At 31.0% G+C, this 25,659-nt stretch overlaps 2 protein-coding genes across 3 annotated transcripts; one reads left to right on the top strand and one right to left on the bottom strand.

The window, feature by feature from the left end:
• Positions 1-603: 603 nt before the first annotated feature.
• LOC143057222 (receptor-interacting serine/threonine-protein kinase 1-like) lies at positions 604-10,705 on the bottom strand. 2 transcript variants are annotated; one of them, XM_076230480.1, is made up of 6 exons: positions 10,687-10,705; positions 7,875-7,967; positions 6,195-6,306; positions 3,276-3,509; positions 1,987-2,064; positions 604-831 (listed from the first exon to the last, which is right to left on the bottom strand). In XM_076230480.1, exons 2-6 carry the CDS (start codon positions 7,935-7,937, stop codon positions 632-634), a joined length of 687 nt encoding a protein of 228 aa, XP_076086595.1. In that variant the 5' UTR covers positions 7,938-7,967; positions 10,687-10,705; the 3' UTR covers positions 604-631. The 2 variants fall into 2 exon arrangements, with proteins under 2 accessions (XP_076086595.1, XP_076086594.1); XM_076230479.1 differs by lacking the exon at positions 10,687-10,705 and adding an exon at positions 10,432-10,553.
• Positions 10,706-10,743: 38 nt separating this feature from the next.
• On the top strand, positions 10,744-23,609 carry LOC143057221 (uncharacterized). The gene is made up of 8 exons (XM_076230478.1): positions 10,744-10,779; positions 12,406-12,544; positions 14,022-14,115; positions 15,945-16,072; positions 20,187-20,329; positions 20,939-20,984; positions 21,443-21,588; positions 23,187-23,609. The coding sequence occupies exons 1-8, from the start codon at positions 10,769-10,771 to the stop codon at positions 23,314-23,316; spliced, it is 837 nt and encodes a 278-aa protein (XP_076086593.1). The 5' UTR covers positions 10,744-10,768; the 3' UTR covers positions 23,317-23,609.
• Positions 23,610-25,659: the final 2,050 nt, after the last annotated feature.

Here is a 25,659-nt window from a genome sequence, read left to right as displayed (position 1 = left end):
TTAGTAAGAGATATACTGATCTCAAATACTGATGTTTGAGTGACTCACTTTCATTTAATTTGTTAGTACCAATTTTTCATGTTTATATGGATTAAGAAAAATTTGTACTTTTGTGGATATAAAATTTCATGGTTTTGCAATCTATAGTCTGTATAGAAAATGTGTTATTTATTGAACATTAAAATGTGGTTTGCCTTTACCAACAAAAGCCATGAAAATTGATATCCCACAAATAATAATAAATCCAAAGTACTGCCTAGCTGAATTAAAAAGTATAAGCAGAAACAGCACCAAATTTTAAGACTTTTAGGGGTATAAGGGGGGGGGGGGGGGCAATACCTTTTAATGTTAACCTGTTTTTGCCCTTTTCAAGGTGTTGTTAACTGTTATCTGAGATAAAATTAAGCTGTTAACTGTTTTTTTATCCACTTTGTTTACTGTTATCATCATTTTTGCATTTTTGTTAACTGTTTTTGCCAAAATCGAGGTGTTGTTAACTCCCTATTGCCCCTCCTCGTATAAGCAGCCATTTTTTCAATTGCCTTTACATTTTAGAAATACATGTAGTAAGGAATAAATCAGATATTACAAATATTGACAAAATCACAGTTATGTTTAATCGTAAACATGATCAAGGTTTAAATTTGTCACAAACTTCATCCCGAGGAAATACTTCACTAAGAGCTGTTGCTAAGTGACCGACTGTTGCAGTGTCTGGATTTTTCTGTTTCCAATATTTGAGACACTGGTAAGATATTTCTTTGATACCATTAGAATAATAATCCTGGTATTTACTCTCTATTTCTATATCTTCTAAGCCAACCAATCGTACTGAGGGAAAAATGAAAAAGAAGAAGCAATCAGTTTATTGATGAATATTAAACAAAGTCATTGAATTTGTTACAGAGCTGCCTACATGTATCTGTATCAAAGAGTAATACTGTAAATTCAGAAATTATTGTGAAAAATGTGACAGGGTTATAATCGAAATAATTAAAACTTTTATTTTGAAATTTTTTATATGAATTAAACAGGATTTTTCTCAATATCGCAAAAATTTAAATGCATGTTAGTTTAAAATGACAAAATCGCAATAAAAATGCATGCACTAATTTCTGAATTTAGTTATCTTTAAACATTGAACATAGATTCTTGATCTGAATGCATACTTTAATTGATGGATACGAGTAAATACACATTTAAAACATATAAATCATGTTTATTGAGTAACAGGTATAACAATTCTGATGTTATCATTTTATCATCTTTTTCTAGTTTTGACACACTTACTTACAATCCTCATGTTTTTCATGACCAATCTTTGAATCAATTTATAGATTTCTGAATTATGGTTCACAAAGAGGAATGTTTAAAGGTAGAGAATAATGGAGTAATGTTTTCACAAAAAGAGTTGCCATTACTGATCAATAAGTACTGGTCAGCAGTTGCATCCTTATATATAATGTAAGTTTCTAATCTAATTAGAATTAAATCTCCTTACTTGCTCATTTTTTTAATCCTTGGTCGATGCAGCGACCAAGCATAAAAAGATTTAATTTTAATTAGGTTGTGTAAGTTTCAGAAAGGGTAATTTTATACTGATTTATAAGTTTAGGTCAACTGTTAAAACTTTCAGTATAATAAAAACAAATAGGTGGTGTCACTAAAGTTCAATTAGCATTGCTAAGGACTGTTCTGTCATTTTCACAAAGCCATCAACAAATTGAAGATTTTAACGACCTTGACTGGCTATACAGCTATGAGAAGAACCCAAGGTTACTTTCAGTCCATCTAACTCCCTTCAAACATTATTCATGCTGCTGTAAAGTTTTATTTGGTATTGTTAAAAAAGAAGGGCTGGGGTGGGGTAAGCATGAGTTCTTTCCCATTCTTTATTTTGAGAAAAAATAGTGTCAATTTAAATATGTTGAAGAGAAAACATGTCCTCATACATTTTTTTATTACATGCCTATTTCATTAACTTACAAGTTCTTCTCCACTGCTTTCCCATAAATTTAGATGAAACCATATTTAATTCTGCATCTTCTAATAAACGTTGGGATGCTACAAAATATAATAAATTCAATGTAAACTTGTTAAGTACATATACAGGTCAATATCAGAAAAATGAAACTTTTTTGTATGAGGCTGAGAAACTGGGGAAGGGCGAGGTTTTACTGAGCCCTTTCCCAGTTTTGTGCGCAGTACAAAAAAGTATATATTTCTATGCTTTTATACTGCTCCTTAAATTAATAAATTGATAGCTATTTAAATTGAAACACAAATTTCAAACTTATCTTCATCCCTTAATGAACCCATGACTGTGGAAAAAGGGTTCCATGATGAAATTGACATTGCACAAAATATAGCTTGCTACTATCTGACTATATTTAAGAATTGAATGCTTCTTTTTGTAACTTTATTGGGGTGTAAAAGCGTTGACCGAAGTACATTTTGTATGAAGCGCGGAAGCGCTTCATTCTAAAAATGTGTGCACGGTCAATGCTTTTACAACCCTATGAAGTTACAAAAAGAAGCATTCAATACTTATAATTACATTTTTTAGCTAGGATCATGAAATCACGATTTACATCAAGTTTATATTTAATTTACCTGTGTACTTTATTATGGGACCTCGTGTCATCATGAATGAAAAGTTTTATTGTGTGATGCAACTGCTTAAGGAATAACATGTGATGTGCAGTTAACCAATCAGAATAACGTATTATAATGAAACATACATCTATTGTAATTATTTAGGAAATAAACACAACTAGTTGCAGTATAAAACAAATAAGAGGTTCTAAAGAGTATGTACCACCGGAAGGAGCTCTTCAATGTCACTGGCTTTCCCACTGGTATATTCAACAATAGACACTCTCTATAAAACATTGTAGATGAGAAACAAATTCATTACAAAAACATCTGTTTTGTTGATTTTGAAATGCTGATCAGCTAGCTTGTTTAGTTTCTCTCTATTTCTTTTTCAGTTTTTTATCAACAAAAAAGAGGGTAAAAAAAATCCTCATTTAAGAACACAGTGTATAAATTGCAATCATTTCTATAACAAGTGAGTCTTCAAACTTACTTTATCATAAAATTTAAGCTTTGTGAGGATGTAGGATTTCTATGTTAGCTTCTTATAATTTTAGGCTTACCAAAAAACTTACTTTAATTTCATCTTGAATCATATCTATGAAAAAACAGTTTACAGTTTACACATGAGTGTATATCTCCCTAGTTTGACTGAATAAAATTATTACCTATAAACTTACCTAGAACTTGTCTGACTATTTCTTTGTCTACTTTGGCTGGCTTAGGTGGTGGAGATATATCCCGAGTTCTCATTCTCCTACTGCTACTACTGTTTATTATCATTGTATTATTATTACCAATCTGAATGTTCTGAGCACTTTGTATGTTAATAGTAGTACTAGAATTTCCAAATAATCCTGGCTTCTTGATTTGTATAGCTCCTCCTTTGGTTTCTATCTTTGGTTCAGATGAAACTACAATTGAATCGCAAATAAAACTTTGAAAGTGGAACAATGTATTCATTTCCTATCGTTAATTATCCATTTTTAGATGGTGACGTTCCATTGTCACCATCTTACGGTGTTTATATATCTCAACTTGTACTATTCGCTGGTGTATGTAACAATGTTTTAGATTTTAACGAGAGAAATTTATGTATCACTGAAAAATTATTACACCAGGGTTTTCGATATCACAAACTAGTCAAAACATTTACTAAATTTTATCATCGGTATAAGGACATCATTCTTAAATATAGCTCAACATGCAGACTTCTTATACGTTCAGGTATTTCACATCCAATTTTTTATGGAAATATTCTTTATAAAGCACAAAAATGTCAGTATTCACCTCAGAAACTAACAAAACCTTTAAATAGACTTATCAAGAAGGGATATAGTTACGATACTGTTGTCAGGTCACTAAAGATTGCTTATTTTGGCGTTAATATTGATTCACTTATAGGGTCTTTGCATCGGAACTAAACACATTTATTAAAAAACCAGTTGTTGGCATGACACTGGTTATGTTCTTCTCATATATGTTATGATGGTATGATACTAAACCCCTAACGGGAAGGATTATGCCTGATATTCATATGATGAAATCATAATCTTTCAATCAGTTTAATTGAAGTCTGGAGCTGGCAAGTCAGTAAACTGCTAGTAGTCTGTTGTTATTTATGTAATATTGTCATTTGGTTTATTTTCTTTAGTTACATCTTCTGACATCAGACTCGAACTTCTCTTGAATTGAATTTTAAATGTGCGTATTGTTATGCATTTACTTTTCTACATTGGCTAGAGGTATAGGGGGAGGGTTGAGATCTCATAAACATGTTTAACCATGCCGCATTTTTGCGCCTGTCCCAAGTCAGGAACCTTTGGCCTTTGTTAGTCTTGTATTTTTTTTATTTTAGTTTCTTGTGTACAATTCGGAAATTAGTATGGCGTTCATTATCACTGAACTAGTATATATTTGTTTAGGGGCCAGCTGAAGGACGCCTCCAGGTGCGGGAATGTCTCGCTACATTGAAGACCTGTTAGTGACCTTCTGCTGTTGTTTTTTCTATGGTCGGGTTGTTGTCTCTTTGACACATTCCCCATTTCCATTCTCAATTTTATGGAAAATTTATCTTGCATTTGGCCTAGTATTTTTAAATATTCTCATATCATTGATCAATTTTTGACAAGATAGTCTAGTGAAATTTTTTTTTTAATATAAATTAAGATAAAACAAATAACAAAAACTTGAGAAAAATTACTTGTAATCTTGCAGCCTTCAACAATTAGCAAAACCCATGCTGTATATATAGTAAGCTATACACGGCACCAACATGACAAAATGTGAAAACAAGGAATTATAATGGCCTGACCCTGGCTGTTCATAACCTGGGACTGTGTATTCAAAAAGTAGAATAAAGTCTTTTTGTATATCCTAGAACCTAAGACCTAGATATATGTATAAGTCTACACAGATATCAAAATAAATTATTATCAGAAAAAAAACGCATGATGCTCCATAGAAGCTTTTATCAAATAAATAAATATTATGAGAAAAACTTTAATAAGTATGAGTTACTACCTGTAATAAATGAACATTGGTATATATGTAATGGGTTTGCTCATTGTTTAAACAGTTTAATTACCTTCAATTATTAATTCTTTGTCCACAATTGGTGTACATTTGTCACATTTGCAATCATACCACTGGCAAATCTCCTTATTTTTGAAGTGTAAGAAAATTACTTATCTATGTTTTGTCCATGGTTTAACTAAGTGAACATTTGATGTGAGGGAAGGAGCTGACAAATTAGATATGTTCAGGAAATACTAACAACAGTTAGGGGTAATACTAATACATGTGTTTTTATTTACTGGTACAGGTAAATTATTTTATATGTAGAGTTATTTCCCTTGGACATTAAAAGATTATATTCTTATACTTTTTAATTTCTCTTGACTACATTGCTCTAATAGTTTGTGTTAAGTTATCTGCCACTATAATAGTTGGCTTTACTATCCATAAAACTATGATGTAAAAATAATTATTTGTATTACATGTATAAGTAGATTTTAAGATTATAAAGGGGAGATAATTCAAACTTTGAAATTAAAACAATAATCTTACATGTGATCTTTGTATGGTGATGAATTTCATTATATATCTAATTGTAACTTTTTTACTCAAGAAAGACTCAAGTTTATACCTGATCATATATATAAAAACAAAAATACTGTAAGCCTGTCAAATTTAATGAATAGTCAAGATAAGTATGTACTTGTTGGGTTGGCAAAATTTTGCAAAATTGTTATGTCTGTATTTAAATGATAATATATGGATATTACTCTTTCATCTGCATACACCTACTTCATTATATATATGTTAGTTCATGCATTACTGTTGTTTGTTAAATTTATTGTTTGTTAAATTTATTGTACTATTATGCCTCACGTGAGGCCTTTAGTGAAATAAAAAGTTTCAAGTTTCAAGTTTCAAGTTACATACATATATTTTACCAACACAAGTTAATGTTTTTTACATCTTCGGGTAAATAAAAATGACTTATATAAGTATTACCCCCGACTGTACCTTAACAATGTAAATTCTCAGTGTAAATTCAATTTTTTATCAGACAGTTGTTAAATAACATTACAAACCTGGTTCATGATATGGTAATGAATCTGATTCAATATCAGGTAAACTTTTGTTATTAGACATTTTTCTCAATGGTGCTGTAGCTTGGGCAACTTCTCTCATTGCCATATTAACCTGCAAATATAAAATTGCTCAAAAATAATGCCCCATTATGCTTCGGGAGAAACTTGTATGTATGTCCTTTAATATGTTGTCAATGTATATTTGTTCTGCCTAACAGACCTTCCCATAGAAACTTTGTTATAAACATTGCCATAATATCTATTTATGTTGGAACAAATATAGTCTATACACTTTCATCAGGGGCAGATCCAGTCATTTTCAAAAGGGGGTCCCAACCCAGGGTAAAGGAAGGGTTTCAACCATATGACCTCATTGAAATTGCATTGATCGGAACTGAATACCCCCCCCCCCCCCCAAAAAAAAAAAAAACCCATCTGGATTTGCTTCTGTTAATAAATTAGGAAAACAATACTGTAATATTTGTTCCAGTGAAAATAATATTTTTCTTCTATTTGGAACTTACATAATATTGTATTATTATCATGATTATGCAGGAACTTCTATTTCATGACAGTGTAAGTGGGTCCCTGATTGGCATTCAAACTCTTAAAGAGTACTCTGCTCTTAAAAATTAATAAATATAGTTCACTATAGATGTCTTAATACATGCATTGTGTATTCAGGAATAAGTAAAGATCATTAATCAAGGACCATAAATTACTTATGTAATGTTTCCATATACATGATGTATACAATATGACAAGACTTGTAACACTGTACGTCTGCTGTACTAGCATAGATTTTGAAGTCTTAGGCCAAAAATAAAATATTGTTTGTTTCCCCTCACCCGACCGTCCCTGTAAAATCACCGCAACCCGAAATTTTTTATTGGCCATTCTTGTCCACTATTTTTTTTTGCTATGTCTTGTCTTGTATGAATATCCTGCCTTTGAAAGGCACACCTCTGGTTTCAGAGTAGAATAAATTGGTGTATATAACACCCACAAATGTTTCTCACACTTTTTAAAATCTAAAACAAAATAATTTAGACTTTAAATAATCACGCCTTTGACTGAGTGGTTGCAAGTAACCCTTTCTTTTTATTCGTCGGTAATGTTAATAATAGTGTATTACGTCTAATATGCAACGCAAAGCAAAGTTTTCTACTAATGTACTCTACGAGATTAAGAAAGTCTGTACATCCACATTTTAATTTCCAAGTGATTAATATACATGTATCTTTTTGTCATCTCATAATTGATGATCAAAGTATGAATTGGTGAACAAAGGAATTGTTTTGTTGTGAGTTATGCATCAAATTAGACTTGAAATAAGCTTGTTTTTTAACTAAAAAAACACTTGCTATCATTATAAGCATTGTTATCACAAGTAGAATGTGCGCTTTTGTAGATTTCATTACATTAAATGAATAGGAAAAAAAGGAGGTCCCTGTATACTGTTTTTTTTTAACACCAGAAAACTGGGGTGTGCAATGAATTAGAATACAGGGAATACCCCACTTTTCTTGACTTGAGCCTTACCTGTTTAATTTTTTACAAATTCAATATAGAAAACCATATCAAGGAATAAAATAAAATAATTTGCCTACCTACCTACCCATACCCTAACAACCTCAGTCGGGAGAGGGGAAACAAAGATATTTTTAATGTTGGCCTTACCTCTCTCATAGCCTCGGCTACAACAGCCTCTGTATCATTCTTCTTTTTCCTGCTGTTTGACATGATGTCATGGTTTATAAACTAATAAATCATCTGCAGATAAACAATTACATAGTTTCAATTCCTAAATGCAAGATGTCAATTTTACATGCAATCTTTCATAGTTCATGTAATAAACAATTTGATTCACTTGCCCAAACTCTCAAAAATAAGTTATTTGGTGTACAAAGTGCATGTACTGTACTGTACAACTTTATTTGTGTTTCTGTTTGATTTTACTGCACTTGTATTCTTCAACTGATCAAAACTAAAACATTTGTAAAAAGGGCAGTTTGAAAACATGTTTAAATTTTGGTTTTGATGTTTGGAAATGTTTAATGTATTTTGCTTTCTGTAGTACTTTTGTAACATGTAAAATTGAGAATGGAAATGGGAAATGTGTCAAAGAGACAACAACCTGACCATAGAGAAGACAACAGCAGAAGGTCATCAACAGGTCTTCAATGCAGCGAGAAATTCACGCACCCAGAGGTGTGTACATATACCATGATGAATTTAATGTACATGAATACAATGTACTAAGGGACGACATCAAAAGATCAATGTAAGATAAAAAACTTAATTCAAAAAGTTTGGGGGTGGGGGGTTGAACGGCTGCAAGATTTGGTTATCCACATTGATTTTTACATATATCTATATGGTTCAATCAATTTTTCCCAAATTAAGTTAAGAGGGGGGTGGGGGGATCAGTGAAAAAACTATGTGAATTAAGTTTTTTATCCTTCATTGAACTTTTGATGTCGTCCCTAATGAGACCTGCTTTTTGAATTTTGTAGTACAAACAAGATAAATATGTTTATATTGCTAGCAATTATAAGGTTTTGGGACTGCTGGTTGGTTATCAAATCCCTAAGGTACATTATACCATTCAACAATAAGTCAGTGTTGCTGTATTTAATCAATTATGAGGGATGTAAAAAAAAAAAGTTTTATTACAGTTATAAGTCATGTAAGTAGCCATTTTGAGTTTTTTACTCAGGAATGGTTTTAATTTCTTCTTTGACTGCCCACATCATAAAACAAATTCTTCTGAAAAGGCAAATAATCAAGAAACAATTTTCACTGTTTTAATATGGATGCCTAGGCCTGAATGAAATAGAAATCAAAATAAAGTGTTTTTAAGAGCAGTCCAGACTATTTCTATCTGTTCTAAAAATATCAATGATGTCATTACTAAAGTGATCTTTAAGAATTTATGTTATACATGTACAACCAATACTTTGTACAAATAATATCTTATTTTACTTCCCACTGATAAATTGAAACAATGCTTATACCTTCAGTGCTTATAAGCACTTTGATTAATATCTGTGATGAATACTTTTCAAAATACATCATCATTATATGATGTTATATTTTTTATATAAGACAATGAATTGTTATTGTGACTTTTAAAATGTTTATAAAAGGATGTTGCACTAAAGTAAGTTGATTGTGATTGCAAACGGTTTTTACAACATGCTTCCTTGAGCCACCTGGTTTTCAATTTTTCTTTAGAAAATAATGATTTTTTATAAAAAAAAAAAATACAAGTTGTAGACATTTTGGAAGATGTCAATTTAATGAACTTACGTATTAGAATGGGTCAAAGATTTTTTAGAACAGATACACATGTACATGGTGTATTAGATTCCTGTGCTACAGTACACACCTTGCAAAAGTCATGTATTTTTCTTGACAAGTACACATCCAGCTTTAATCTTAATTATATGTAAACAGGGACACTTTTGAGAAGCAAGGTTGTAAATGTAAAGCACATGATTTGTTGCCAATAATCAGTTGGGTGATGTCTAGATAACATGCGATTAATTACTTAATGTTGCAATTTATCAAATAAATATCTATACATTGTAATAAATACATTGTACTAGAAAACAGGGGTCTGTGACTGAAATAAAGTACCTATGCCTTAATTCAGCCTGGATTTCAGTATTCTTATTGTCATATGAAAAAGTCATGCTGAATATAAGGTGCCATACACTATAACCTTTGCTTTCAAAATCTTTCTGTTTGAATCTGTCATTGTTTATTTACAAATAATGTAAACTTACAATGTAGCTACAGTGTAGATTTTTTATTTTGGTCAATGATTGATTTTAGTCATGGCATGGTCAATCCTTGCATAATGACGAAAGGTAGGGTGTGATTATGACCCATAATCATTCAATTATAACACATATGTCATTATATGTCAGTTAAAAGCTGCCGGTTAAAATATCATATGTCGGCTAAAAGCTAATAAGACATGTTATGTCCTTGTTAGTATACTATGTCGACTCTAAATAAAGCTTTTTATTTATTATTTATTTATCTATATTTTATAAGCAAATTCCAAATTTTTATACACTGTTTGCTCCTTTGAGTAACTTAGTAGATCTTAGTACAGCTTAGTCATAGGAAAATGATATATAACATAACTGATTGTCAAATGATAACAGCATATTACATAACAGTCAATTTAACTCAATATAAATACTTAGCTACTGATAAAACATACATCTATGTCACAGTAAACACATACTTCTTCTTGTGGAATTGTTTTATTTGGGAAATTCCAAACTTCTAAATTCTAAAAATAGAGCCAATTTCGTCTATTAATTTTTTTCCGGAATTCTATTTTCGTTTTTATATTTTTGACTTTTTCCATAAAGACTATGGAAAGAAAACAAAAAGGAAACATCACTAGTCGCTGTGATAGAATATTTGGGGTTCCTTATCATACAGGTTATAAAATAAATCGGTTTAATTGTACCAATATAGCTTTTTATCTGTTCTCTTCTAAAATTCAGTTACTTTCGTTTTCGACTGACGTAAACTTCCGGTTTCAATCCAAAATGTCCGAAAGGTTTGGGGACTTTTATCAGTTTTATTTGTTGATTATCTGCAACGATATTAGGATTGAAAATTCATTCATCAACACTTTAAACATTGTTCTAATCCATTTACACTTAGAAATCACAACTTCCTGAAAAAATTACTTGACTCTTGTTAAAAATTATAATTTGTTTACATTGACAACCATACATGTATGCTTTTCTATTTTATAAACTTTTAAAACAATTATCTTAGGTTCGAAGTAACTTGTGTCCAAATTGTTATTCTTTCTGTCTTTCAAAAACTGTAAATTTACATTTATTATGAGTTCCGAAATGAACAGAGGTCTAGGTTAAGGGGCATCTTGGCTTTTTGCCAATATTTTGAGCTAAAATGGCTGTAGAATCAATTAACGCATTGTTATCGGTTATGGTACAATTTCCATTGAAAAAGTATGAATTCATATATAACATACAAAAACACATGATCTGACCACAAGAGACAAATTAATCCTGGTAAAATAGACAGACACATACGTCATGTGTGATGCAGTCCAGTAAATGATTGTGTATAATTCTACTTAAAATTAAATTAAACTTTCATCAAATTTGATTTGAATCAGTTCACATGATGTAGATAGAGTAAACATGTATGGAGGGCTGGTTTTTTAAATTTTAATGAACAAGAATGAAAGGAAAAGTCTTGTTTTTTATTATTGACCACAAAGAATTAAGAACATTTTTTTTTAAATCAATATGATAAAGAAATTGGTGAAAAGTATACATATATCACATATGTAAGAAGAAAAATAAACCAAAAAAAAGTAAAAAAAACAAAACTTAAATAAAGAACATAAAAAAAAGAAAAGTAAAAAAAAATGATTATAGAAATAGATAAGAATATCAATAGCATGGTTAAAAGTATTGTCATAATAAATTACCATCATTCAGTACCGTATTCTAAAATGCAGTTAAGACATCATCATCCTTGTCACTGGGTTGAAATTCTGTGCCGTATAGTCGATATGGTATATAGTAGTTAAAATATAACCCACAATTGTATAACAGAGTCAATATATATTTTAATTTCATTCTTTTAATTAAAAAAAATAACCTCCAAAAGACAGAAAGCTTTTGTCTAATTTGTCCATACATAATTATTAAAGATACAGGATCAATGTAAGATTTTGTTTAAATTATTTATCAAGTTTATAAAATTACATTGTCTCCCTTTGATTTAGACTTGACGTAAGCAAGTGGTTTTTTTTCAATGTTAAAATAACATAGCAGACAAAATATTTTAAGGAGATATGCACAAGGAAGTAAAGGGGCAGAGTTGCCAGACGGGCGATATAAGCAGACATGGCTTTATCACTAGACTAGTAAAACTAGTCCATGGTTTAATACAGAATTTATTAATTAGTTTTTTTGTTTTTTTTTATGTCTGTCTGACAGTAATTTATGTCCACAGACTAATTTTCTTATGAATTCCTGTCTGTGTCATTATATACAGGAAAAAATGTGTCCATGTCCTTTATTTTACTAGGGAAATTAGGAAAGACAAAAAATCATAAATACAGATGTATACACTGACAGCAGAAATTGCTTGCCAGACACATAAATGGTTCTTTTGAATCATCTACAATTTATTCTTGCAGTTCACTTCACACAGATGTTAGTCATGAAACAGGGACAACAGACACTGGCCAGCTAGCTAGTACCAGTATACCATTAGCTACAGTACCAGCTTACAAACATCTTAAGCAATCCAAAGACAGTCAAGGAAGTGTCCCTCAGGTAACTACACACATAGTCACACATTTATCAGCAAGATTCCAGTCAATCTAGCATAAATTTAACCCTAACTTGAAGTAATTGCAACAGAAGATTTTTAGGTTTTAATCTTTAGCATTATACCCCAAATATACCATGTATACACAGAAAAAAGTCCCATAAAATCTAACTTGAGGAATACTAAAAAATCACGATTTTTTAAATTCCTATGGAGATTTGCATTGATATGGAAGATAACTCTGCAAATAAGACAGAAATATCAATAAAAGTTGATACAAAATTATAACTTTACTGCTTCTACTCAACAGAATGTATTGATTCTTGATATTTTAGCCGTCTTTAGAGTATAACAAACAACTCAAAAGGTGTTTTCACATCTTTTATCGATTTCATAATTTATTAGTTTATTGAATTTTTCAGCATGTCAAGGTAAAGCATCTCAAATTGAATAAACTAATTAAGCAGATATTCTTCTTATTGCAGTATAAAGTTTCTTCAAACAAGGTAGATGCTGAACAAATATAATTTACAGATATAAACAATACCAAATATTCACATCGTTTTTTCATAATGGCCATAATTTCTTAAATGAAAAATGTGCAAAAAAAATAAAAATACCCATAACACTTAGGATTTCTACATTTCATGAGCACAAGATTATATAATATAGTCAAATACAAACTTTTAACCCAATCAAAGTATCATACTTTACATAAATTTTATGAAAATCAATCAAAAACTGACAAAAAAAAACATCTAAAGAGCTATCTCCCTTTCCAATGTTAATTTCCATAAGAAACTAAAAATGCTGATTTTGAGTTTTCCTCAAGTTAGATTTTATTGGAATTTTTCTGTGTATATTTTGGGCTTATATGCTTTAGATTAGAACTTGCAATTAGTTTGAGGTTCAAACTTAGTTTGACTAGACTATAAATTATAACTTTAGACAGTAAATCAACACCTTATGATTCACATATTTTGTATTTTTAAAACTAGATCTGAAAGCAGCTCAGATTTAAATTTGACAGACTGTAACAGAATAGAACACTTTTGAGTTCATCCGTCACGGAAAAAAAATTTGTCAATTATGTGCGCCTTTATGACGTCATTTACCAGATAGAGGGGATCGCCTGTATCCTTGCACTATAAACTTTCATCAAGCGTCTTAGTGATCGTCATTGTGCAGGTTAAACCAGAAATAATATTTGTTCTGTAGGTACTAAATCACAATTCCCTGATGACAGCAGTGCTGAAAGACATTTATTAGAATTCAATTTGCCGAATATAATTTTGGCAATATAGCTTGATAGTTTTCCAACCACTCGCTCAACATTGGAACGGAAGTGAAGACGCTCCTAAACACATGAATGATATTCACTAAAACCAAAGTTTTTTTACGTAAATGCTAAAAACTTGAAAGTTGTCTATTGTAAGGTCATATTTATCTGAAAAACATAATAATAACGTATTCTTATTACAGCTGCCATCCCATAGATTTCAGTATTCAGTATGGCATGACTTGAAAGTAGTATCAATTAAAGGAACAGATCTGAAAGCACCAAGAATCAGAGATGGTATGGCAATAAAAAGGAATTTCTAATTATATCTAAACTGAGTAAATCCAGAAATTATTATGTGCATTTATAATTACTTTTTGAAGAAGTCAATAAAATAACGCCAGATTAATTTATTTATTAATTATTGTGATTTCATAAAAATCTGCATACATGATATACATGATATATGAATCAAAAATAACATTATATTTGCAGTTCTCACACACAATGGTTTTATATGAATCAGTAAAAACCTCACAATAATTTACAAATTTACCGAATATATATAAATCTGCATACAAAAGTATGAAATCATTGATATATACATGTACTGGTTAACCTAAATTGTATTGCCCAAATAGCTGTTTACATTTGAAAAAAAATGTTTCTGTTGTTCTTTTCATCCCTAAGATTTTCTTTTTTGTCAATAAAATATTGATTTATCAAGGAGAAATTTAAAAGTCCTCTTACATGAAAATCACAAATAACAACACTCACCGTGTATCATCGTACAGCGGATATAGGTACTAACCAAGCGGGCGTGAGCAATTTTGATCTTACACGGTAACGAAAATATTTTTTTTGTTTACATAATGTCAATGTGTACTTCAATCTAAACATAATTGCTGTTTTAAGAAATGATTTGGTCGTAGGTTGATGATTACAGTTGTCTCATTATTTTCCCAAAACAAGAGGGATTACTAAAACATTGTAAAAGCATATGCAAATACTTGTCAAAGAAGTTGGCCCTCAGCTCATCCGATATAATTCTATATACATTGCAACTCTCTTTATGATAGAAGGTCAATGTTTGGTAAAATAAGTATAGCTGTTTCAATAATTGGCATTGAAATCTTTCATACATATGTTATTTTTTGATATTTTATCCCTAAAGAAGCGTTGTGTACAGTGTTTAGCTGACCAAATAAATCCTTATGTACGGTGCATAGTTAAGTTGTTGTACACCGTACACAAAAGCTTTATTTTCATACTCGTCTATTACCCAAAAAGTTTCAAGGAATGAGTAATCACAGGTAGGTTTATGATTGGTAACTATTACTTTTGCCCTGTATTAGGTTTCTTTCAGATAAAACATGCAAATGTCTCAAGAACTGTATCGAAATTGAAATTTGGTGTTGACATTCACAACTATTTGCGCATGTACAAGTTAATTTTTCTTATTAGAATATCAAAGTTGTTGTATGAATAGGAAAAAATCGATGCGAAAATTATTTGGGAGCAGGAATTTCAAATGTTGAGAAATATACATTGAATATTGATAAAGCAAAACAAAGATTTTCGTTACCTGTGACGGTCAAAATTGATAATGCCCTCTTGGTTAGTATCTATATCAGGTGTACTGATGATACACGGTGACACTGTATTTATTCAATGAGATGGTTGACTTTGCAAAAAATTTAATGGGCAGATAATCAACATTTTTTTTTAGAAAAGGTTTTATTTCCTGCGCTAAAATATATGTTGACGGTGGCCAGCAACCAAATGATATTCAGATACTGTGGATTCATTATTATTCGTTGGATACCAATTTTCGTGGATTTCGTTGGAAAAGGTGAACCACGAAATTAAATGTTCAACGAATGACAAATTTTCTAAAGGCTTGTATAAAGATTTCAGCAAAACCACGAAATTAAATGTCCACGAATATGCAAATTTTCCTTCATCCACGAAAATTGGTGCCCACGAAAATAAATGAATCCACAGTAATTAAACTGATATTAATCCATCAACCAAAATGTCATTTCAGTTCAAGGTTAAACTTGCTATTTTTAAAGATAATGCCAGCAATAAATACTAATAGTTGTAGCATGTATAATACATTACAGGACCTGATGAAAAAGAGGCAGCATTTTATAGTCTGAAGGATGAAGATAATCAGTACATACATCATAACTTACATGGAAGGAGAAGAATCACACATCAAACTACCATGGAAAACTGGGAACAGGCAAAGGTATATATACATGGTATATGATTGGTTCATGCTTTTGTGTAGAAATGTGTAATATATGAACAGTTGTCAAAATTAAATAGTGAGAGTTTAGAACTAACACACAGATTTTAAAATAATTTAAAATGAAACTTGACTATTGTCATGTATGTGCCTACAGGACAGCATTTTAATTTGTTGTTCATCTATTACGGGGTACATTGATAGCTATGAAAATGGGTATCCCATGAGTTATAATGCATCCATAGCATCATGTTTCCATCATTCAGTGACAGTGAACTCTGGCTCAAAACCCTTATTTGGTATACATATGTAAGACTCAGATCGACGTCCGGTCTCTAATCGACGTCCGTTCCTCAAATCGACGTCCACATGTGACGTCACAATAAAATAACATTCCAAATCGCATACCTGCCAACTTTTCAAAATGCCCATGGGGGTTTTGCGTAAAAGATGGCTGTCATAGTTCTAAAAAACCTTCAAGGGGGCCTGCAAATACATTTTAATGTTGTTTTTTGGCTTCTTCATACTTTTATAAGCCAATAGTCACTGTAAAATTAATTGTTTTGTTTAAATTGTGGACAAAATTGCTCTTTCAAAATTTCAATTTGGGAGCCTCCATGGGGGAAATCCCCCGCAAATAATGACAGTTGGCAGGTATGAAATCGACTGCCAATTTTATGCCTATCTAATAGACAACTTTCGAGTTCGATGCATTTCCGTCAAAAACTCTGGTTTTAGTGAACGTCATTTGTGCGTTTAGGGGCTTCGTCACTTCCGTTTTAATGTTGAGCGCGTGGTTGGAAAACTATAATTCTATATTGTACGAATTATTCAGCAAATTAAATTCTCAAAATTGACAATCAGCCATACTGTCATATGGGAATTGTCATTAAGTACCTACAAAACAACCATTATTTCTAGTTTATCCTGTACAATGACAATCACTAAGACGCTTGATGAACGTAAATAGTGCAGGGATACAGGTGATCCCCTCTATCTGGTAAATGACGTCATAAAGGCGCGCATAATTGACGAGTTTTTGCCGGTGACGGATGAACTCGAAAGTGGTCTGACGTCCATTTTTTGACATTCTCTAATCGATGTCTGATTTTGAGCTTCTCTAGTCAAAGTCCGTTTTGGACACAGAATATAAAACTGAAGTGAACCGATAGCAGCTGAAACATTTAAACCTTTATAGGGACGATATAAAAAAATCAATGAAGGATAAAAAAAAACTTAACTCAAATAATTTTTGGGCGGGGTGCAAAATTCGAAAATTGCTGCAAGTTTTGTATAATTGACATCGATTTTATATATATCATTATTGGTCAATTTATTATTCCCAAACCAGGAGTTAATAGGGGGTAGGGGGGTCAGTGAAAAAACTATATGAATTAAGTTTTTTTTATACTTCATTGAACTTTTGATATCGTCCCTTATTTATGTGAGACAAATAAGATCTATTTAAAAAAAAAGTGGGTTTTTTTTTAAATTATTACAAAGACTAGACTAAGTTTTTAAACAGGTTGTGATATCAGTTTTTAAATTTTAGAGATGGATATGATTTCCAGAGGGACAACTATACACCAGAGTTCAAATAAAATGGATGTGAGCAGTAAACCATACGGCTTTCAACAATGATAAAAACCCATACCGCAAAGGCTATAAAAGGCCACGACATAAATAATGTAAACAATTCAAATAAAAAAAGAATTAACGGTCTTCTTTATAAAAAAAAATTCCGAAAGACAAATATCACAGACATAAACCATCGAAAACCAATGCACTGATGGCCCATACAGAATATGTCGGGGTTAAACATGTGTGTGAGCACTGCATTTAACCCAAAACAGTGGTGTAACTGCACAACATAAAACACAATGCGAATTTCTTGTGTTTACGTTTCACTCCATGTGTACTAAAACTTAGAAATTTGTTGGAAAAAAACTTTACAGAGTCCGAATTATAATACTCTCATTTTGTCTATTGTTGAAGACTCAATAAAGCTCCTAGATTTCGTTTGGTTTTCTTTGTTGTTGGGTTGTTTACTAATTGCCATACATTTACATGCATGTAATTTATTATTATGAATAGGAATGACACACTATTATGTGGATCAATTGGATAATCTTTTTATCAGGATTAACATTAATATACATGTTTTCTTGTTGAAGAAATGTATATGGAAAGTATGTATAAATGTTTCGGAAAATTTAGTTGTCATAAGAACCATACAAAACATGTATATGTATAAGTGTAAATTAAGTCCCGTAATTTATTATTTATTGATATTGAACATGAATTAAAGACGACTACAATCAATCGGACGTCGTTTATGGCAATACATTACGTCCGATTTATAGAGAATACAAATATTGGACGTCGATTTGAGAATGTGACGTCAGATTTGGACGTCGATTTGAGGAACGGACGTCGATTTGAGGAATGGACGTCGATTAGAGGCCGGACGTCGATCTGAGTCTAACACATATTTTAAATTTCACATCATAATGAACATATGTACTAAATTTCAAGTTGATGTGACTACAACTTCATGGTATACTTCCTTAATAGAGTTAACTGACCTCAATCTTGCAATAGGTAAAAATATCTCTTAAAGCTGGACTCTTCTAAACAGCTAGAAAGATTGATGAAACTTTAAGCAGTTGCTAAATTCTAACTAAGGATGTGCCATAAGGTATCAGTCAGGATTCTACTTTGTCAAAATTACCTCCCCATTACGCCAGTTCATTTTCACCATCGTAGAAATGGAAGCCATTGTAGGGATGACGCGCTGCCAATTTTGCTCTTGAAAACCGATAAGTTTATCCACATTGCACCATTACGATCCTTATATGTCAGTAGTATTTTAAAAGACAAATGTATCTACTAGCTAAATTAATGAGCATCAGTTAATAATCTTGTCTGCATTGATTCAACTTAAAACTATTGTCTAATCGGTTGTCAGGTGGAATTTTCGAAAATAATTAAACATTTAAAATATTCTAATTTAATATTTCGTGGAAGGACAGACAAAACATTTTCAGTGGATAAACCCTATTTATCACACACAAAATTTTTTTTTCGAAGATATGCATTATCATCATCCAACTTAAAAGACTGTCGTCAAGTCCTTTTAGTAAAAAAATAGCTATTCGAACACACCTACTCTGTTTTTGTGATTCATTAGATAGGTATTTCACTTGACCCATACATTGCCATATATTTCATCTTTTTGTACTGTGATTTTTTTTTTATGTTATAAAGTCAACCTGTAGCTTTGATATATAAAAATAATAGAATCTGAAGCGAGATGATATATCAAATATTCTTGCTTTGTACATTTTAGAGACATAATATACACCTCAAACACGCCCTAACATAAAAAGGTGCACTCAATTTCTCTTTTCGATATAATTGTTTCCCATTTTTTGGAATTTTTTCTTAAGTCACATAATGGAAGGGCAGACAGGAAAATTATTGAACTAATAGATTGATATGTTCTCCGTCCGTGGTAAAAAAAAAAATTAAATCGGAGGTTATGCATTTTCTGCATCCAACTTGATAGATACCCATGTCGTCGACTTGATATCTAATTGTTCTGCATTACTATGAAATAGATAAATTGAAAATTTATGCAAATGGTGCTTTTAAAATAAAACACTTCGTAACTGAGAAGAAAACTGTCGTTTTATTTGTTTTTATTAACTTTTAAAAAATTTGTTACTATAGTAAACATTACAGTAAGCATTTATCGCATTCTCTAACAAAGAGCTTCGATTTTTTGGTTCTAATTCAACTGGGTTTCCGCCTGGTGTATAAACCTTTTCCTGTATGTTTAAGGGTAGATAATTCACTTAACTCGATCAATATTGCAACATGTTGTTATAATCTCTCTTTTAAAAAGGAACTCCTCCTAAACAGCTTGACAGAAATAAGGAAACTAAATGCAGCATATGAAAATTTACAGATTATGTGCACCAAGGAATGTAAACTTTGTCATACAGGTTTTATTATATTTAAGGGGAGATAATAAATATACTTACAGTACTACACATCTTAGGGAATCCCTTTGTAAGGTCACTTACAGTTCTAATTTTAATTAATATTTTAGTCTGCCAGTTTTTGCTACCAGGACTTGAGTGATGCCTATCAACGAAAACATTTCCAGAATATCCTTGGACGCCTTCGTAATGTTGAGCAGCTCTACCTGGTGGACAATGGAATGCAGTACCTCCACTCCTACAGCTTCCCAAAGTAATTATACTTTTCTATTTCATAGGATAAGAAAGGATTATAGCACAAAAACACTATTCACACCAGCAAATAACGATGAAAAATAGCCCTTTTAGCTGTTCCATATCTCAGTGTCATATTAAGGACATTCAACACGGAGCAAAAACTGCAATTAAAGTTAAAGTTCCTATACTTACAACAGCACTTTGAGGAATAAATTGGTCTTTCATTTCTTTTGTATTTTTTATACTTTGAATAAACCAAGATGATGGATGTTCAATACATAAAAATAGCATAATATTAGGTTTATATAAGATTGTTTCAAGATAGTTGTTTAAATGTGGAGGTTGAAAAGTTGTATCTTGTGACATTTTTCTTAAGTATTGAGATTTTTTTCTTGAAAATCAATAAAAGCAAGCGTTTGATATATATTTGAAAATCACTCTGACAGTATTCAAACTTAATTCAAACTTTAATATCATATCATTTCAAACTCTGATTCTCAAAACATAACTAAGTGATACCTACAGAATTAAAGTCTCATTGTACAAAATATTTAAAATTAAATGGAATTTATTGTTCTTGGTCAGTGTTTTCATAATGATATTGAATATTTATTTCTTTTTTCAGATGTGAAGTTTTGAATATCAACAATAACTATATTGCATCTTTTAAGGTATGTTGATGTACATTTCTGTGAGTTCACAAAACTAATTAAGAGTGTTTGTCTTGTCTGCAACAACAGGTGTAGAAGGTGATGGAATAATTTATAATGTTGTATTTCTGGCCTTAACAGCACTACTGATAAATGACCAGATACTATTATTACTATTACTTGGCATTTATGTCATTAAAACAGAAGTGTTGCATAAATATGACATTCTAGGGTTTTATTTAGAAAATATTTTTCCTCCATTAGAAAAAAAATGGAAGTGGACTATGTAATACTCACAGAATGCTTGTTTATATTACATCAACATAATTATTCTTATCATAATATGCATTTAATATATGCCATGATATGTTGAACACTGACCCATCCATCCATTTTGCTTCCTACATCAATGTATAGTAGATACATCTGCTTGAATTATTATTGAGGAAATGAGCCATCTTCTTTCTTTGTCATTGCAGTATTTACCATCAATACCGCGAGTTAAGTTACTTACAATGGAAGATAATGATGTGGACAACTTCAAGGGACTCGGAAATCTCAAGTCTCTGGAAGATCTATATCTACGTGGAAATCCAATTACCTTTTTAATCAACTACAGACAGAGGTAATAATGAATACTGTAAATTCAGAATTTATTGCAATGTATTTATTATTGCGAAAAGTGTGACAAGGTTATAATCGCATTAAATTAAAACTTCCGTTTTGAATTTTTTTATATAAATCAAACAGGATTTTTCTGAATATTGCAAAATTTGAAATCACATTTTAATCTTAAATGACAAAATTGCAATTATAGATGTACACAGTAATTTCTGAATTTAACAGTACATAAATATTGATATAAATAGAATTTACTGTAAGTTTTTTTTGGTATGATATTTTTGGCTATAAGTTTTAGTAAACATGGGTATGAATAAATTTGGTTAACAATAACAGATAAAGATGTGACCAGTTGTTTTTTAATACAAAAATTCAAATGCAAATTTTAATCTCAGGATAAACTATTTAAAAAAGTTTCTCCAACTGGTAAAAGATACTAACTGTCAAAGCAGAAAACATATTAGTATTAAAACAAGAGCAAGTTAAATTTATTGAGAAAATATTTGTAAATTGGAGATGTATCAAAAGTCAAATTATAAAACTATTGTTTAGTTTCCATTTGCCAAGAGATATGAACATTGAAAGTTGTCTCATTGGCACTTGTACCACGTCTTCTTATTGCTAGATTGCCTTGATAAAGCAAACAGCAATCAGAGCCGTGGTGTAGTGGTTAGTGCATCGGACTACTAACACAAAGGTTCCTGGTTCGATTCCCGTTTGGGATGAAAATTTCAGGAACTCAATTTTCGTCTCTCCCTTGACACCATCTGTGAGTATGGTCTTGATGATAAAAGGGGGCGATAAATGGCTGACCCGTGTTAAGAGAGAGCCATATCTCTTGCAGACACCCTTGTAGAATTCGAAAAAGAGTAGGCTAATGCCGCTACAAGGCAGCACTCGCACCTGCAAAGTGGAAAGGGATTAATATAAGTTGCAAAACTTGTTTCCCAATCCACTATAAATAAATATGTTTAAACTAACAGCAATCAATCAAACTTACATCTATATATGATTATACATGTGTATTTACCTCAGCCACCTTTTGATTATATTTACCTTAGCCACCTTTTGATTATATTTACCTCTGCCACCTTTTGATTATATTTACCTCAGGCCACCTTTTGATTATATTTACCTTAGCCACCTTTTGATTATATTTACCTCGGCCACCTTTTGATTATATTTACCTCGGCCACCTTTTGATTATATTTACCTCAGCCACCTTTTGATTATATTTACCTTAGCCACCTTTTGATTATATTTACCTCAGCCACCTTTTGATTATATTTACCTCAGCCACCTTTTGATTATATTTACCTCGGCCACCTTTTGATTATATTTACCTCAGCCACCTTTTGATTATATTTACCTCAGCCACCTTTTGATTATATTTACCTTAGCCACCTTTTGATTATATTTACCTTAGCCACCTTTTGATTATCAAAGCTCTTGGGTTAATAAATCATCAGAAGACAATAACTGTATAATGAACACTTGCATATTAAGATTGATATTGTATGAACATATATACCATTCATTTGAATGATAAAACATATGTTGTTATTTTTTCTTATTATTGACTGAATTATTTTGTTTATATAGAGTGTTCCAGATATTACCTCAGCTAAAACGTTTAGATGGTATCCCTCGGTTACAGAGTGACCTTGAATTTGACCCTGAGTATGGAGACATGGATGAAAGTATGAATGATTCAAGCTGTGTTATATTGTAAAAACTAATTGATTCAATCTGATGAAGGACATTATTTGGAAAACATCTTGGATTACTTGATTTATGCTTACTGCATTTATCCATTTTACAATTTTAGGAATTGTACCAAAAAAATGTATAAAGACTTAGAAGTCCTTAAACTTCTGTGATATTTAGAATATTCCGTCCGTAAAGACACATTATAACATATATTTTACTGTTTGTATAATTTCTACTGAATGAAAATTGTAATTTTTTTGTCATCAACAATAATGTCTCGTCTCTTCATGCTATAAGAAACATTTTTCAATTTTAGGATTTGTCAAATTTATACTGACTTGTGTAATATTTGTAGCATTCTGTCCTGAAAGATACATTTTCTATATTTTACATTTTTCTTTACCATTACCTTCCTTAATTTGTTCAAGGCTTTTCCATGATTGGAAGTGCTGCCAGTATACACTTTATTTAAATTGAATGGGAGTTGTTATTTAGGCAATAGATTTAAGAATCATTGTAGAATTTACAAAAAGAAACATTTTATATACCTGGGGTAAAAAAGGTGTATCTCAACACCCCCACTTACATTTACATTACATTATATTCGGTTCTTCAACAAGTTTGATAAGAATATACTTCACTGTTTGTACAATTTATATTTTATAATTCCATTTTTAGAGACATTCTAATAATATGCAATATATTGTACCTAATTTTACATATTTAGCTGGTTCTTTATTATTAATATGACATGCTGGTTATGTCTCAATAAAACATGTTATTTGTTAGTTATATATTCTTACACACAAAGTATTTGAAGCCTCATTGAACATCATGTTTATTCTGCTTTCTAATAAGAAGTCATACTTTAGTCTACGGTGGTACCTAATACTTTGACTGAAATTAATTTGGCTCGTTTAATTTACATAGTATTTTGAGAAAATATTTACTTTGACCCTTTGACAAAATTTTTTTTTTTTTTAAACTTGAACCAATCATTCTCTCAGAAAAATTTCATTGGACATAGAAGCAGTTTAACAAACACTAATTTTGATCATTGAGAAGCTTAACATTTCCTAAACAAGACAATATGTTTAAAATGTTTAGCTGATTTTACAGAGTTATCTCCCTGTAGTGTTAGGTACCACCTTAATGGAAAAGAAAGAATATGGTGCGTTAGAATCAGGTAGGGCTTTGAGAGCAATTGATTTGTGTAATTATCAAATATTGGATTGTTTTATAGGGCATATAGTCTAAACAGAATATCAGATAAATTAGAGTTTGAATGCAAAGGACAGACCCTTGAACATAAGGTTGGATAATTTTATTATTTGAAACAATTGCTTTTATGTTATCGGAGTCTTTTTGGCATTGGTTTATATAAAACAATAGGAATATATACATAATATTTGTAGATTTATTCCTAACATGCAATATTAGACTTGCGGTTAATTATATTTTGAATTAAAGGAGTTGCAGGGCCTCTGTTGCCTTTTGCTCTAAGTATCTCATCTGTAATCATCACTTACATGTATCTGATAACATTGAGGTTGTGATTTAGAATTTTTCTCATGCAAGTGTGCTTGACTCATATCTTGATTGAGGAGGATTACAAGTTTTCATGCCTAAGGTTGAGGTTCTCTACAGACCCTCTGACTTCTGTCAATAAAAATTTGTGGCCACCATATGCATATAGCTTAGAGTGCCGTAAGTATGATTAAACACCATTATTAATCAAGCATGAAGAAGATGTGGCAATGAGACTGCAAACAAAAACCAAAAAAGATATCTAGCAGTCAACATATATATGTCAGTGATAGGGCAGGGTCTTTACAAAGTGTGTGTATGATTAGCTCTCATATAACCTCAGTCTTAATATAATCCTGGTACCTTTGATAATTATTGACAAGTTTTAAGAATCAATTTTACAGGCAGCTCCAGGAATTGCCATCAACACCATATAACTTAATGGGCATCACAAAGTTGAGATATAGACAGTGTCAACTTCTTTAAATTCAGAAATAATTGTGTGCATTTATTATTACGTATTTTTGAAAATAGACCTGAACAATGAAAAATTTGTAAGGATTCCATGGAACCCAGTGTCTCGCCTACTTTTGCTTTTAATCAACAAAAATGAGGAAAAATTGATAAAAATATTCCACTCGATACTATCTTTAGATTGTGAGTAGCTTCTATCCAAGTTTGGTGAAAATCCAGGATAGCTTATGAATCTAATACATGAATATGTTTTAAAATCTTTGACTACAGACTGTATGTAATGTTTCCTTGCAGAAAAACAATAAGTCCCTTTATCAGTAAAATACAGAAAAAATGGAATGATTTTTTTACAAAATTTACTTCT

Source organism: Mytilus galloprovincialis, chromosome 13, assembly GCF_965363235.1.
Source record: "Mytilus galloprovincialis chromosome 13, xbMytGall1.hap1.1, whole genome shotgun sequence".
NCBI lineage: Eukaryota > Metazoa > Mollusca > Bivalvia > Mytilida > Mytilidae > Mytilus > Mytilus galloprovincialis.
This window is presented reverse-complemented; position numbering and strand designations above follow the sequence as displayed.

What these genes read in the sequence shown, in the direction of transcription:
- LOC143057222 (XM_076230480.1), bottom strand. Translation starts at nt 7,937, where the DNA reads ATGTCAAACAGCAGGAAAAAGAAGAATGATACAGAGGCTGTTGTAGCC. An exon ending in ATTACCATATCATGAACCAG is followed by an intron (nt 3,510 to 6,194) that starts GTTTGTAATGTT and finishes ATTCAATTGTAG; the next exon opens with TTTCATCTGAACCAAAGATA. An exon ending in AAAGCAGTGGAGAAGAACTT is followed by an intron (nt 832 to 1,986) that starts GTAAGTTAATGA and finishes TTTTTCCCTCAG; the next exon opens with TACGATTGGTTGGCTTAGAA.
- LOC143057221 (XM_076230478.1), top strand. An exon ending in GTCAAGGAAGTGTCCCTCAG is followed by an intron (nt 12,545 to 14,021) that starts GTAACTACACAC and finishes TTCTTATTACAG; the next exon opens with CTGCCATCCCATAGATTTCA. An exon ending in TTAATCAACTACAGACAGAG is followed by an intron (nt 21,589 to 23,186) that starts GTAATAATGAAT and finishes TTGTTTATATAG; the next exon opens with AGTGTTCCAGATATTACCTC.